Below are 17,258 nucleotides of genomic sequence, written 5' to 3' on the forward strand. Positions count from 1 at the left end.
AACATGCATGCCAGATGTGAATGAAATATTCATGACTGTGGCCATGTTCTGCAAACACTTTGGGCTTGAGCTTCTATTTTATTGTATTGTACTGTATTGTATGGATGTAACCGCATACCAATTCCATAAATTCCATCTTCCTGAGTGTCAGAGCATGTCAAACGTGTCTGATGCAGTATATTCTGTTGGAGTATAACTACAAAAGTAATCCTTCTCTGAGTAATTTCAGTGGTGACCATCCCCCAAAAATAAGATGAGCCAGGGCACAGAGAGCTTTGCACTAAATGCATTTAATGAACAGGGTTGACTGACGTACTTAACTGAAAATTTTTTCGAGCTTGCCGTACTTTTTCAGGTTAGTCACTGTTCACGTTACCGGGGTAATGACCCCTTTGGTGTTCACTTATGTTTGTCCTGGCTATTGAGCGTCAATCTATTCTTCTTTACAATAGCTGAGATGAAGAACATCAAGTGTTACTTTTTATGCTGCTATATTCTGAGTATATCAGTCTATATACTGTATGTGACATGCTCAGAGTGCAGTACTCATGTAGCAACTATTCAAAATCACAGATGACTTTCAATGGACCAGCTTTATACTTCAGCCTGGCCTGAGGCCCTGTACATGGACGAGGCCTAGATTTCTGTGTCGTAGCTTTGGTCTCCCTTCATCTCCACCTGTGAGGAGAGAGGAACTGGAGAGTGATTGCTCCTGAGGATGAGAAGAGAGAGAATGACATGCATGTCACACAGAACGGAGAAGAAATGGGAAATGTGAAGAAAATGATCTTTACTCTTTTAAAATATCATCCACCTCCTCCTCCATACCACAGAAATTATTGACATTTACTCATGGAAATTCCATGCCAGGTAACATTTGAGCACCTCGGCTGTGACATTTTTAAGGAGTCAATGGGAAGGGGTACTGAAGCGCACTCAATCCCCCCCCCCCCACCCCCAGCCCATCTGCAATCATGAGTCAGTCGCCGATAACCGCAACGTCACTGGGAAATGTCAGATCTACATGAGAGGGACTCGGACGAAGAAGCTCTCCCCTTTGCTCGTCCACCCACCTGTCTGGCATAACGGGAGCTTTGTGCGCTCTTTGCTGCTTGCCTTAATGGTTTTATTATGTGTTGTGATATCCTCATTATGTGAGATGAGAGCGCGTTAGCAGAAGGTTGTGAGCTTTCCCTACTGCGGAGCATCTGCGCAATAAAGGGCAATAATGCACAGCTGTTCTCTCCTCATTACAGCAATATGTACGTGCGTAGGTGCTCATACGCATGACGCGTATGTACCGTCGTCTCCAAATGTATTTAATTCCACAATGCAATTATCAATTAAGAAACTGTGTTTTTTTTTTTTTTTTTTAACAACTGAAAATATGAATAATTTTAATACGAGGTAGGAGTGCAGGAGAACTCTCTTCCCTGGGGTACGTAAGCGATGTGCAGGTCGATGGCATCAGCAGATCCTCTTGTTGTAATTACAGCAGCTTACCGGAAAGAGGCCTCCACGCCTCTAAGTTTGTGACTTTCACGGCGCGTTAGTGCGTGCTGTTATGTGCGCGCGGCTCAAACGAGGCGCTAATTGATTGGTTCCCGTAGTAAAGTTGCTGAAGTGCGCGGCGGAGGAAGGGAACGGGAGCTTGACCCCGGCGGCATGGCTGTGTGAAATGAGCTGCTGCTGGCTCGGAGATGATTGCTCTCCAGAGTCTGAGCACAAATACTGTCTCTGCAGCAGGACTGCTGGGAGACGTTAACTTAACAAATACTGGACCACCGCCAAGGGCCGTAAAAGAGAAAGTAGTTGCATATCAGCAATCACCATTATACACTAGCAGTTTAAACTACAGACTGCTATACAAAGGTTACCAATGACTGGACTGTACAATGCATTGCAGGTCTACTGGGGTAAAAGAATATGCAGTCATTATTATTGGCAAAGCAAAGCCAGGTTCAATGGCACATCAGTTCCATGGCCCTTGCGGTATTGATTTGTTAATATGCTTACCACCGTACATCCATCGGAACATGTACCCTAGTCCTTATCCCATAGGTCCTCATCTTGTTTTGTTAAGTGCCCTGTTCAAATAACAGAGCACACATCAATCACAAGTTTGAGAGGGTTGAGTGACCCTCCAGTTTAACTCGGTGTGTCTTTTAATCCTTTTTTTTTTACACCATGATTACAAGGTGTTCTCCTTTGGGTGTATTTAACATGTGTGGATGAAACCAGGCACAGACTCCAACAATCCAAACCCTTTGCATGCTATCAGTGTACACTGGCTCCAAAAAGCACAGTTTTAATTTACAAATAGGAAATATTAAACTTTAATTATTCCACTTCCAAATAGTGTGATTATGGCTGCGCTTGTGATAATGATAATTATGCTTTTATATTACCGTTAAATGTTCTATAAACTAAAGAGCGTTTAACGTCCTAATTTTTCTTGTTTTTATCATGGTGTGATTATTGCGCTCCCCAAAGAGCATTTTTATGCAGAATCCTCAAACTGCTGCCAAGCCTCCTCCAGCTGGTCCTGTATTATTATGGTGTACAGGGGCAGCAGGCATAGTGGTTAAGGCTTATGACCCAGGGGGTTATGGGTCCAAAGATAATGTAGGACAGGGTTGATATTCTCTGAGTGTGCCAGTGTACCCCAAGAGTGTTGGTAATGAAGTGACAGGCACAGTTGGGTCGACAGGAACTCACTTTGGAGGAGAAAGGTGCACCTGAAACTAATGGGCCCTTCTGACCTCTTGCCCCAAGACTGGAACACCCCACCGCACAAAGTCTTACCCCTGCATTCTACCTGGTGCCTTTTCTTGGTATGGGCCCACAGCTGTTGTAGGGGAAAAGGTCACACAACTGAAAGAGAGAAAACGGTTGTCCACAACTCCCAGCATCCTCTGCTGCAGCCAGGCTGTGGTCAGCAAGATCACAGTTGGCATGAGGGATCTTGCAAACAGCAGCTGTTCAGCTTGTCGGGTCCTTGTTTGTGAAATGAGGTAGAGGTCAGGTCAGTCTGACTTCCTTTATTCCCATGGGGGGAATGTGAGGTAATCAGTACTTGTATCAGTGTTTCTGCATAAGGGAGTGTTTACTAGCTCAATCTGATGTGTGATAGCAAGTGTCTGCCTGTGAAGCTGTTGTGTGATGTAATTGCATATGATAGTGGCTTAGCTGCCAAGGACTGTGATGAAGCTGATACACTCTATGCTGGTCTCTCTTTCTCTCTTAAATCAGTTTAACATCATGTACTGGTGTGAAATGAAAACAGTAGATAATGTCAGTACATAACAGAGTAGTAACTTGGGAAAACTCTCTCACTGTTTGAAAATGAGCCCCAGAGATATGTTGTGCTTGACATGCTGAGAGCACCAGTTGGCTGTTAGAAGCTGATCTGTAAATGCTCTTTACACCCTGCTATCTGCTCTCCAGAGATTTCATTTTGGATCAGTGGGAAACATGAGGCTGCTGAATGTGTGTGACTGTGTGTATGTGTGCATGCACATACATGTGTATATGTGCTTGTGTTTTTGTGTTCAGAGTTCAATGAACTTACAGCCACAGTGCTGACCATGTTCAGGGTTCAGTGAGCTCTCGGACACAGTGCTGACTGTGTTCAGGGTTCAGTGAGCTCACAGCCGCAGTGCTGACTGTGTTCAGGGTTCAGTGAGCTCACAGCCGCAGTGCTGACTGTGTTCAGGGTTCAGTGAGCTCACAGCCGCAGTGCTGACTGTGTTCAGGGTTCAGTGAGCTCACAGCCGCAGTGCTGACTGTGTTCAGGGTTCAGTGAGCTCACAGCCGCAGTGCTGACTGTGTTCAGGGTTCAGTGAGCTCAGCCGCAGTGCAGAGCCCTGTCCATGGTGTCTCAATCTGCCAGAGTAGAGAACAACCTGCCAGCAGTAATGTTGTTATTCCATGCTGTCTATGTAATGTCACCAGACTGTCATTCACATCTTCCTCTAATCTGGTGTATGTGTGTGTGTGTATGCATGCTTTGTGTTTGTATGTTTTGTACATGTCTTCCAGCTTCTGTCTAGGTGATTGTGACTAATTGTGTAATTTGTTTTTCTTTATGTGTGCGCGTGTGCGTGATTGTGATTTTTTCCTCTCTGCGCTGTCTCTCTGTAGTCCCAGCATGTTTCCCTGAGGCGGTATAAGTGAAGATGACTTGGACCTGTCACTCAACCACCTGTCACAGCAAGCAGAGGGTAGAAGGAGGGGGAGGAAGAGGGAGAGGGAGAGGGAGGAGGTGGGAGAGAGGGAGAGAGGGATATGAACATAAGTCTCTCATTCACAGGCTGTGCCTCCATAACTCATCAATCACACATGTATGCACACAAACACACGCACACACACGCACACACACACATACACACACACACACGTGCGCATGCATGTGTACATGGATATGCCTTCTTGTTTCTCAGTGAGGAGGGGTTGGTGTGAGCGGGCTGTTGTTAATGTGTGATAGTTAATGTGTGTTGGAAGCCCAGAATCCTCACAGAGGAAATTGGTTGGGTGTGTGGCAGCCACAGCCCAAACGGACACGCTCCACCGGAGTCCGCGCTTGACCTCGCCGCGCTGTCGTATGCTAATGCAGAGACGCGCGCCGCCGTCGTCCCCGCGCTGCCACCCCGGTGACAGTCTCTCGACAACCGACAGTCTGGCTGGAGCTGCGGACCAGACTCAGCCGTAGTGACAGCCAATGAAACTGGCCCGTTTCTGCGTCAGCTGTCTTCCTTTCCTCAACTGGCTACTGAGAGCAGCCTGTTCACCATCGCTGATCTTTACTTCTTCCCTTCATTTACTAACAGCTTCTCTCTTCAAGCCACAACAGGCTCTCTGCCAGTGCCAGGGCCAAGATAGCAGCAGGCTTGATGGTGAAGGGCTGCTGTAGACTTCAGCAGAGATTATCTTGATGGTATATCAAGTGCTCTTTATGGACCCTGTGCAGTCAAAAGCTTCTTTATTATTGGTAGTTGTATTATACATAACAAGCCAAGAAAACAGTCACTGATATTAATCCTGTTTTATTCAGTTGAGATTTTTTCCTGAAACAACAAAGCATTTGATATTGGTCATTTGGAGACTGCAATTAAAGTGGCCTTTCCCATGTTACTCAATCAACAGTGATTTATTTGGCAGCCAATTTGAATTTGACCTTAAAGTGAATACCCATGCATAATAGGCACACTTTCTCAGATTTCCTACTTTTGTGATTACAACTGACATACTTCTCATCAAAAGGGCATTTTATGATTGCGCTGTTTATGATTGTGGAAGTAAGTAAGTATACTTCTTTATCTTAGGGCTTAATGAAAACTGTAAATGCAAGAAAAAAAAGTGATTGCACAGGGTATGGTTTGCTGTGTGTGTGCAGTATTACCCAAAAAAAGCCGTGCAAGTTACAGAGTATTAATGATAATTGTATTTTTACTGTTTCATCTTTTGAAAAGGTAAATCAAGCAGAAAGCAAACCACTGGGTGGTTTTACCATTGGCACTTTAAACCAACTCAAAAAAGAATCATTTAAAAATACAGACAGCATACAGTGCATACAGAATATTGTTTTTAAATATTTATTTTTTCATGCTGCTCTACTGTATGTCAATTTTTTTTACATCATACCTGAGTACCAAATAGTACATTATTTAAACGTCAACCTCGTGATATTCCAATATTAGTACTACTGTAATATTGGCTGGCTCCACAAGGCTTTGTGTCAAAAATCAGCTAAAACTCTAGAACTACTCAAAGAATAATTTAGCAGTGAGTCATGATTAGTTCTGTAGCTATTGCAATTCTGCATTCTAATCATGTAGAATTTTTAAGAACACTGAAGTACCTTTATAAGTGTAAAGTTCACATTCCTGGAACGGTTGCTGCTTCTTTTTTTCTTAACTGATTTTTATTCTAGTTTTTTTTTTTCTCCCTGTTATATTGGAAGGCCTCTCTTCACTGCAACAATCTCCATTATTTCTGAAGAGCACAAAGGTGCTCTCTCTCTCTCTTCTGAAATGAGTTGAGTTGTGCAGTCATTGCTTCAGAGTAGTGCACTTCATGCACTGTTGTCAAAGCCAGGCTGCAGGTGCCCAATGAAACACAGGATCACTCATGGATAAGGAAAACCCCACTGACTGAAAGCCCTCCCTCCTTCAGAAATGATAAAGTCTGGATTCAATGCCAGACTGTGGGGCAGGCATTAGCATTGTGAGGATTCAACAGTGGGCTCTGTGGCATATAACACACAAAAATGCCATGTTTTAACAGACACAGCTGCCCTAATACCCACTAGAGATTCATATTTTGAGTGCAGCAACTTAGAAACTGCTGTGAGTTTTTTAAAGCTACATTCTGGTCTTGCTTAGTGTTTTACTCTAAACCAGCTGGCACATGTTTTGTGGTGAGAGTCTGGGCTTTAATGTGAATTCCTGTAGAGTGCAGTATTTCATAGTGCTAGGGTGATTGGGGCTTCCTTTTTCCATAGCCCACAGGGGGAGCTAGGATACAGGACGCATCCAGTGTTTCCTCCCCGAGTTACCAAGGTGACCGACGGGGCAGATTCAGAAATCAATAATTTCCCAAACTGCTCAGGGTGATCATACATATTTCAAGGGGCTAGGACCTGCCTGGAGTAAACAGAAACATGAGCAGGACTGCTGGCTCATCGAACCCGTGTTCTGAATGCTGAGTGCTGCACCACCCAGACATGGTTCTAGCATCATTCAGCTGGGGGCTTTCATTTAAGGCAAACCGGCCACTGTTTTCTTTTCTTGATTTATTTTATGTACTGGCCCTGTACATTGTACATTCAATTACATATTTACTGTCCAATTGTGCAATGCACTGGTGTGTGTTGTTGCATGTAATAGCCTTTCTGTCATTGGTGACAAGCTAATTTCCCTACTGGGATAGTCTACAATATGTGTTTCTTATGTCATTATTGCCTCCAAATTTAAAAAGGAACATGTTTGCAGATGCTTCATAGCCACCACCTAGGATGAGTCCAGGGGAGGATCACAAGGTTAGGTCAAAGGTTGCCTGCAGTGTGGTGCAGTGATTACATAGCCAAGTGCTCAGCTTGCATGACATTACTTTTAACATATGGCTTTGGGCGCTGAAGTTGTGTTTTGAGTAATATTACACCAACTATAAAGTGAAATTGATTCATTTTACCACATGCCTTCTTCAGGCAGTCATGCCAACACACATTGTTTATATTAAAAAATATGACTATATAACAGTGTATAGGAATAATGAAAAGTGGCCGTTTTGTTTCAGATTGCGATTGCTGGCTTTACTTTCTATGTATGCTGTTTCATTGGCCTTGTGACCATCAGGTTTTTGTCCTCGTGCACTAAAGCCATTATAGTACCCAATGCTTGTGACATTTGGATAAATAAAGTTTGCTCCTGGCATAGGGGTGAGGCAGTGTGACAGACTGGCACCCCATTGGCCCTGCCTTCCACCATGGGAATCGGGCCATGCATTTGAGTCAGCTGACTTACATTCAGTTGTCCTCATTTGGTGGCATGCTTACCAATGCCTTTTGTCCCAGGGCCTTCTCTCTGTGCGTGCTTGTTCAATTTTGCTGGCTGCCATCACTTTTTTTCAGGAACAGAATGAAGTATATTAACAGGCTATGTGTAGTATTGATTTAGAGGCAGACAGAGAGCATAAATATTGTGCGGTGTGTGGGCTTCTCAAGTCTCATTGTAATCCATATCTTTATTGATCTTCCGCTCTGTACCCAGTAATGCATTTTAAACACACTTCCCCCTTCCTGTTGTATTGTAATGGTATTGGCAGGGGGCCATGGAGGCACAAAGCAGGGCTGCAAGTGGGAATTCGGCTGAAGGACATGGTTGGGGGGGTTCAGTGGTGGAAAACAGGACTAATTATAAGGAGAAACTCCTTCAGGAGCTACAGGTACTATAGATGAAGTTTAAGAAAGAAAGTGCGTTGTGTACAACCTCTCCCCCATAAAAAGGGAAGAAGCCAAACGAGGTGTTTTGACTTCATGTTAATGTTCCTTTATCTTCAAAATAAACTTGAATTTAGAAAAATTCACATCCCAAAAAAAACAAAGGCGTTGTTTGTAGAGTATTATCGTAAATCGTTTGTGAAGTGAAACTTAGGAGCTGCCTCAGATCTGGCAGCCTCGCTCGTTCATGACCTCCAAAATTCAGTGTCCTCTGAGGGAGGGGGAAAAAAACACTGGAATTAACACTTATTACTGGAGAAGTGTGACTGTCCATCACACCTATAAAGGAGAGCTGTAGGGCAGTGATATTCTGGCACAATGGGTGATGTGTAAAGAACGTCTCCCTCAGATGATAAACGAACCTGCCGACCGATCTCTGTCAGCGCCCTCCGCAGGGTGATTTATCCCCATGCCCGTGAAATGGTCTGGGACAAAACGCATTTTAACAATCTGCTTGACTCAGCCTTTGTCTGCGCACCTTTGATATACACGCACAACTTACCAGGGGCGTCACCGGAACAGTCCTGAGCCAAGCGATGAATCTCCTTCCAGGCAGGGAAAATAAATGGATTGCAGAAATGATTACCTGCCATGGCTCACAGAGTTATACTACACATTGCAGCAGAGTTAAATTCAATTTGACCACTATCATTAGCCCACCAGTCAAGTTCTTTTCGCATAGTGGTCTTGAAATTTTATAAAATTGCAATATGTTCCTTACAGACAAGTTAGAACAAGACATGCTACCTGTTGGTTTAGACCATGTGGACTACTAGCTTTTCAGACATGCACGCACACAAACACACACACCACACACACACACACGCATGCACGCACACACACACACACACACACACACACACACGCCAGCACCGAGCAGAGTGAGTTTCACACTCACACACACACCGGCATGTGTAAAACAGACCAGGTGCACTAAATCACCAGTTATCCAGAAAGTAGAGTACTCAATTTAATATAATCTCCTCCTGTATGACTCCCTACTGTTCAAATTGCTGTTTCTTAGATTAACTTCTGAAAGTGCAAGAAACTGCATCTTTTTCAGTAATGAAAATAGAAACATAAGTCTTGTACACCATTATATTCATGGACAAAGTCTAATCCACAGTGACCACTGTAGGATGGAAGGGGAATGACTCCCAAGAAATAGAAAGGATACTGTCTGTATCGGTATCTGTTCAAGTAACAAAAATATTGGTATCAGATGGAGTTTCCTGCACTTTCAGAAGTTAACTTAAACAACAATTTTTACAACAAAGTATTTGCATTGCAATGGACTCTAATTCACAGCCTCATGGAATCATGATGTATTGTTATGGTAATGTAGCACTTTGAGGAATTTTGAATGCCCCACCCCACTCCTTCATTGCCGGGATTGAATTTCAAAGAGAACCTGTAGTTGGTGTTTTGATGATACCGAACAAAAGAAACGACTGGTCCGGCAAGCAGAATGAAGACTGTGTAGTCCCCTGGCAGACAAATTGTCTCACCCTCTACAGCTGTTTCAACAGGTGTGCACAATAACAACTGGTTACTTTGTTTTACATGGTTTACCATGATTTCCCCTCTGACTAGATATGCCCAAGTATGAAGAACTAACATGGGCTCAAAAGCATAGCGCGGTGCCCGTTAAAGACTCACTTCATGCATGCCCTCGAAAAATACTTTGATTCAAACAACAATATCCAGCAACATACAGCAGCAATTTATCACCAAACAGGAAGTAAACTCAGTTAAATCAAAAGCACATATTGTTTGCTCCCCATTGAAAATCAGTGTGCAGGGTGTTGTCTTAATCAACAGAATGTTTCAGAGCTGTTTTGAAAGGGGCCTGCATTACTTGGAAAAATCTACATTTGTTAGAGTATGACTGTACTTGTTTTTAATGGTTTCATGGAAAAGCGTTTTTGTGCAGCTAGTCCTACATTAGCTGGAGACTATTATTTGAATTTTCCATCATGTCCATTTTGGGTGAAAACCTTTCAAATTTGCTCCAGCTGAATAAGTGTTTTAAATGATGTACATTTACAGGTCTACTGTCCATTATTGAATTCAACAAAATATTCTAGGCGATATGATGGTTATTCTGTGAATGGTATCTTCACATAAAATGGTGCACAGTAAGACATAATGAACATACGCAGTTAAATGCAAAAGTATTGGGACAGTTTGTGTTGTTTTAGGTCTGTACTCCAGCATGTTTGTTTTGAAATAAAACAAGGAATGAGATTAAACTGCAGACTGTCAGTTTTAATTTGAGGGTATAGACCTCCATGTCATACCATCAGTGTAGGAATTACAGCCCTTCTTCTCTCTTGTAGATGAGTCACTAGTATCAATGGCCACACCCTAAATTTGAATTTAATAGGGCACCTCACCCGCCCTATATATACAAAGTGTGTGTGTGTGTGTGTGTGTGTGTGTGTGCAAGCTAAATTTCACACAAAACCAAGATGGCAACAACAAAGTTTTTACAACATTCTTTTGCCTGTGTATTGGGTGTCCTATAATTGGCTAATTTCAAGATGAGATGTTGCCATTGGCAGATGTAATTAAATGACCAATGGGGAGAATTACCAATAGTGGTACTTGAGCATTTGTGATGATGTAATCGGCTGGAAAAAGAAGGATAAAAAATGTGAAATGACTCAAGTTTGGGACTTTCTGTGGAAATGTCAAGTTGTTTGTGAATTCTGTCTGTTTATATGAGGTGAGAAGGTACAGACCTTAATGTTCTTAAGGTCTGAGAGTCCGTGGTCATTGTGGTTATGTAGGAATCTATGAAATTGCCAAACTCCCAATGCCATAATAGGTATTAGACATGCCCTGTTAAGGTGTAGCTAAGGCCATTCCGATTGTGAGTAAATAATGGACAAATGCCTCATTATAAAGTATTACCTACAGTTTATCATATCTGCAGTCCTCTGCCTGTTGTGACTGTTCAGTTTTTTGTTGGTGTTACTTAGCATGTCAGTTGTCATCTAGATTGTAAAAATATAATTTCACCCCCACCCCCCAAAGTAGTTGAACATTGAAAAATCACCCTCCTTTTCTGTCGTTGGATGTACCCTTCTATTAAAAGGGGATACAAATGGACACATTATAATAGTTCTTTCGGTTCACTGTATAATCTCCTTCCTTTTCATCTTTCATTAGCTTGTTACTGATGTGTAACACTGAAAGGAACTGATGATGGTGGTGCTGAGTGATGAGCTTTTCTCATGTGATTGGCAGGGCATGATGTACCTGGAGGAGAGGAGGCTGGTGCACAGGGACCTGGCTGCTCGCAACGTCCTGGTCAAGTCCCCCAATCACATTAAGATCACCGACTTCGGACTGGCCCGCCTGCTGGATGCCAATGAAAAGGAGTACAATGCTGATGGGGGCAAGGTCAGAGTGCTGAGGCTTGTCGGGTGGTGCGTGTGCATGTGTGTTTGTGTGTGTTTGTGGGATTATGGGATGTTGGGGGAAGTGTCGAGGGTGTGGTGGCATGGAGAGGTGGGTTTTTTCTGGTGTGGGGGGCCGAAATGTACTTGTTTGTCAAATTTTTGACCTGACCTGAGCTAGGGCAGGGTGATATACCACAACAGTAATTGTCAAATGTAATAACGGTCATCCCCACCGTGTGGTTTATTGCCTTGCTTTTAGGTTTTTTCTCTGTATCCCTTTGATGCCGAATTGCGTAATTTGTGTCAGAAAAGCATTCCGTTTAATCTCGAATAACTCTTATTTCTGAATATAGGATCTTTTTTTGTTATGCAGAGGAGATTTAGGACTCCGTTGAAATGACCGACATTAAAACCACGGTTGCGTTTGAAAAATATTCATACCTTTTGCTAAGTTCTGCTAACCACCATTAGTAACGCACATGGACCAGCACGAAGGCGTTGCACTGTAGCTGTAATATTTCAGAAACATACCATGGAATAAACTTTATCAATAAAATTTCCACTTCAAACCATACTTCATTCGAGTAATGAAAAGTATGGTTTGGGTGGTGAAAGTGCACTTTCTGGGAATGACAATGTTTATTCCCATGATATTGAGGATGACATACAATTGAGAATGAAGTGAAACAAATTGACGTGAATTGTGTTATTCTAATAGGTTGTGTTTACTGTCCCTTAAATAAAACTCAAACATTACTATTTATATACTCTACACAAAAATTACTATTATAACTATTGGAATACAACCACTGATTTGCAGTTAATACAGAACCTACAGTTATTAACAAACTAGGTTTGTTGCATTGGGATTCATGTCCCTTTTGTAGGCTGTTTGACCATTTCAGTTCTCTGAGCATATTTCCACCAGGTACTCTGCTGATATTTCTATACATTATAAAGCAACGACAGGTCAAATTTACCTGCTCTATGATGTGGTTACTCCATGCAGCCTATTCTTGTAGTGTAAGGTGTATCTAAACTGACTCGTTTGATTTTGGAGGTATACTCAAGTGAACACGTTTTCAGTAAAAGAAAATTATTTTTGGTTTTCATATAATGGGGCCTACTACAACTAAATCATTTCATGTCCGGGCCTAAGTTTGACATTTTCCGACAGTGACAGGCCTTGTGAAGAAAATGAGGGGGTAGTGTGTGTGTGTGTGTGTACGATAGTTTATTTCCTCCTTAAAAAAAGGTTGCTATAAAGTAGCGCACTGTTGTCAGTGGAACTTTTCACATTCTCTGAATGCTGGTTTCTCTGAAGCTAGCTGTTTAATCCATACATTCTGTTCGAAAATGTATGAGGGCTGAAATTCACAGTGCTGGTGTGTTCATGGTGGGGCCAGAATACATCGCTATCAATATTTTCTCTTACTTGTCTCTCCAATTTCCAAATGTATTTAATATTTTCCTCTTTTTTATTTTCTTCCCTCATTCTCCCACTCAGTCATTGCAATTACTCTCAGTATAATTTCACACTCTCTCTACGATTGCTGAATGACAGTGGCTCTCAAACTCGGCCCAGGGGTACGTGTTTGTGCTTGTTTTCATTCCAACCACAATTGCAATCCCAAAATTTTAATAAGCTGTTAACCATTCTTACTTATCTGCTTTTCATGTTTAGAGGGATAATTTACCCTCTTAAGTCACATTATGCTAGAAATAGCTATGCATGCCACGAAGAATAAAAATCCCATGTTCACATTGTGTTTATTGTGCTACTGTATTTTGCAAGCAATTACATAAAGAGGAAACATTTTAACTGATCAAATTAAAGTTTGAGGTGAACCAATGGGCACCTAGTTAGGTGGCTGAACACAAGTGTTTCAGTTCTTTCAGAATTTTTTTCCTTGAACTTATGAACACAATAGAGGTTTGGCTTGTTATCATTTACTTTGTCTTTGAATTCTTCATTATCTACCAAGTGGTTCATTTTAGTGGTCATGTGTCCACACTTTTACCAATTAGGTCCCCATTGATCACTTTTTAATGTAATTGTTTGCAGTATACTGCAGCACAAAGTGAATAAGGAACATTTAGCCTTCAGGACATGCATAGCTATTTCTGACATAATGTGGTTTAAGAGGGTAAATAATCCATTCGAAACATGAAAAGCACCTAATTAAGAAAAATTATCAGCTTGTTATAATTCTGGGATCTCGATTGTCGATAGAACAAAAACCAGCATACACATTGATACCCCAGGACTGAATCTGAGAATCACTGCTGTATGAGATGACCTTAACTCCTCTCTCTTTCCCTCCATCTCTCCAGATGCCCATTAAATGGATGGCCTTAGAGTGTATCCACTACAGGAAGTTCACACATCAGAGTGATGTTTGGAGTTATGGTGAGAGACTGACAGAACATTTAGCAAGTAGAACACACCTTTCATTCAGAACTCTGTGTTTTCAAAGCACACTGGACTCATAGAACATTGGGCTCGTAGAACATTCCTGTCATTTAGAACTCTGGGCTCATAAAACACGTTGTGAGGGAGTGGGGAATTAGGGAGACAAAACGCGACTGAGCAGGATACTTTAAGCTATCCACCTGGGCGGAATAACCACTAAGTCTCGTTGGAGACAAAAGGATAGAGGCAAAATAAATGAAAAGAAAAACAATACTCCTATGGGAGACTATCCCAAAGAAAAACCTTTAATGACCCGAGTACAGGGTGAAGAAACTAAGGCGTAAGGAGTATTGAGTATACTAAAACAAAACAGTCTGAATAGATCGGTGAACGTGAGAACTTTAAGAGAGCAGCCTTTTGAGTACTGTCAAAAGAACCACAAGAGCGTTGTATAAATGGGTAAAGATATTAGTGCTAACTTAGTAGCCCCCTATCTAATAACCTCAAAATTCAGTTCCGCAGTAACACCTTGCGTAAATCAAAGGACGCAGAAGATCTAGTACGGAACAAAACAACTAAACCTCTTACCAAAACAGACCAAGCTACCGGCTTTCGTGTAACGCAAGCTGACACAGAAGCAAAGCTTATCGGTTTGCTAGGGGTTTAAATAGAAAGCCAACAGGTGCAAATTGTAAAATGAGATTTGCACATGTATAATTCAATCAAGGAAATGAAGGACTGAAGAAAAGGCGCATGAAAAAAAAACCACTAGCCGTAATAACTGAAGAAAAGGCGCATGGGAAAACCAATGGCCGCAATAAATGAAAGAATGATGCAGGATGGAAAAGAAATGGTGTTATCACCCAATAACCATGACACACGCTTGGCTCATAGAACATTGGGCTCATAGAACATTCCAGGCTCATAAAGCACTGGGCCTATACTTCTCATAGTGCAATGGGAATTCAAAAGCACTCAGCTAATTTAATACTGGTATTGTAAAACACTGGTCAGTAGGTGTTAGCAGTAAGAGTATAATTCCATAATGTTTCATGTAGAGGGGTATTCCAATTATTTTCTATTCAGCAGGGGTTACATTGATTTTGATATAATCTTGTCTCATATAAAATAAAGGTGAGGAAAGTCATTCAGCTGAATGGCACTTAATCTGTTGATGATGAAGTGTGCTGATGGAGCGGTGGTTCTAGGGGTCACCGTGTGGGAGCTGATGACCTTTGGAGGGAAGCCGTATGACGGAATCCCCACCTGTGAGATCCCTGAGCTCCTGGAGAAGGGAGAGCGTCTGCCTCAACCCCCCATCTGCACCATTGACGTCTACATGGTCATGGTCAAATGTATGCTCATACGCACATTCGTGTGCACACACACACAGAACACACACACACATACCCAGAACACACACACATTTACACACCCACACACAGCACACACACACGGAACACCACACCTACACACACACATGTGAATGTGAGTGGCCTCTCTTTGGGAAGCTGCTTTATTTGTGTGAGCCACTCTTGCTATGTGAGGGACAGCCCTGTTTTTATGAGTGACCTCTCTGTCTCTGCCCTGCAGGTTGGATGATTGATGCAGACAGCAGGCCCAGGTTCAAAGAACTGGGCGCAGAGTTCTGCAGGATGGCTCGTGATCCTCAGCGTTACCTGGTGATCCAGGTGAGCACCCAAACACACCAGCCCCACCCATTCGCCATGACATCACTCTGATCCAGAGCAGGTTTCACTGTGCTGGGTCCTCTGACTCAGGGTTGTGGGCTCAAATTATTGCCATAGATGTATGCTAAAGCACGGTACTGTGAATTATTAAAGCATACTAACTAAAATAATAACCATCAAATTATGTTCTAGGTTTAACCCCTTAGCGCACAAGCCAAATCTGGCCAATCCTTGCCCATTTAGGGGGTACCCTATTTAACCTCTTAGCGCAAAGCCCCTAGTGGTCGGCATGCAGGCGTGCCGAGATTACTAAACTCAAACATTTGGTTCTACTGCAAGTGTGAGTTTAAAACAGAAACGCGTTGTTTTAGTTTCATTAGTAGACGATACACGACAACTATGCCGAAAACGGAGTTTCGCAGCCCCACCATTTTCGCTCTGGTTCTTCATTTAACACGCACCCCCTCCCTGCAGTCTCATCTACAAAACACCCCCCACCCTTGACATAATGAACAATGTTGTCTATCTTGGCATTCATAAAAATATTCTTTCACCACTAAAAAATCATATTCCGTCATAGCAACAAGATAAACCTGACAATAGCCCTAAGATAAGCCTACACAGCAGTGAAAACGCTGCTCACTGAATAACGAAATCAACGAGAAAAAGTTTTTTAAAAATGATGCCATGTCGTTCTAGAGTCAATATCTGGGACTAAATATTGAATAAATATACAACCTTACTGTTGGTTTTACGTGTAGAGATGTCCCTTTTGATACTGCGTGGTCATATATTGTCTTGGACAATCCGTTTGGGAAATATAGGCCTACGTGCATTTGTGACCCCTGGGTATCTTCTAAAATAGCTGTGTGTAACACCACACCTGTTGTTTACGGCGTCGTCGCCCTTTTTACTACAGCCCGGCTTGATTGACAATTCATTTATTCAGTAGGTGAGAGTATAAGCTTTCTAACTATGTATAACATGTTTAATTCTGCTTTTGGAATAGCGTTTTATAGGTCAGCGTGACAGAAAATATTCTTAGCATCGCATTCACTCTATGTTAGCAGAAAAATACGCTGCACCTAATGAAACGTGGTCAACGATATTTCGTAATTTCTTGGAAAATACTATTATTATTGAGGACTTCTGGACATAGCTAAGCCATATGTTTGCTGATAGACCTAGCTGACATCGTTTTCTGGAGCAAAACAGAAGCGAATAGAACAGTATCATTGATACTGTCTCTGTCTCCATCCACTGAACATAGATGAGATTTCATCATTGCTATGTAAGTATTACTGCTCAAAATATTTTGGTTATAGACGCTTTCATCGGACGCACGCGCGTTACCAAGGTTATGCGCTTGGCCCTAAGTTAACTTCCGGTCTGTGTTTGTTTATTATTAGGTTTGTGTTTACTGGCTAATATGGCACCGATTACAAATGGAGTGAAAGTTAAACTGATGAGCAGACTGACGTTGGGCTCAGGTTGTTGTGCTGTGGGGTGCAACCTGGAACAAATGCCATTTAGAAAATTTGTAAAAATACATAATTTAACTTTGTAACCCCACTAGGGAATTGTGAAATGAATTGCTTGAATCCCTGTGATTATTATAGCTGGTGCTTCCCCATTGTTACTTCATATTTTTGAGAAATAACTGGACATCGTTACCTATTAAAATGTAAGTCCTGTAAAAATACACATAATAAACTGTATAAATAAATAAACCAACTTCATACATACAC

General features: G+C 42.0%; 1 protein-coding gene across 2 annotated transcripts in view; it reads left to right on the top strand.

Annotated features, from left to right (window-relative positions):
• The window catches only part of LOC118214654 (receptor tyrosine-protein kinase erbB-4-like), a 202,409-nt gene that overhangs the window by 173,459 nt on the left and 11,692 nt on the right, over positions 1-17,258 (top strand). For both annotated transcript variants that reach the window (XM_035394785.1, XM_035394786.1), the window contains exons 21-24: positions 11,252-11,407; positions 13,741-13,816; positions 15,028-15,174; positions 15,413-15,510. In XM_035394785.1, coding sequence (XP_035250676.1) covers positions 11,252-11,407; positions 13,741-13,816; positions 15,028-15,174; positions 15,413-15,510 — 477 coding nt within the window. The remainder of the gene's footprint in view (positions 1-11,251; positions 11,408-13,740; positions 13,817-15,027; positions 15,175-15,412; positions 15,511-17,258) is intronic.

This window comes from Anguilla anguilla, chromosome 15 (assembly GCF_013347855.1).
Source record: "Anguilla anguilla isolate fAngAng1 chromosome 15, fAngAng1.pri, whole genome shotgun sequence".
In the NCBI taxonomy this organism is placed as follows: domain Eukaryota; kingdom Metazoa; phylum Chordata; class Actinopteri; order Anguilliformes; family Anguillidae; genus Anguilla; species Anguilla anguilla.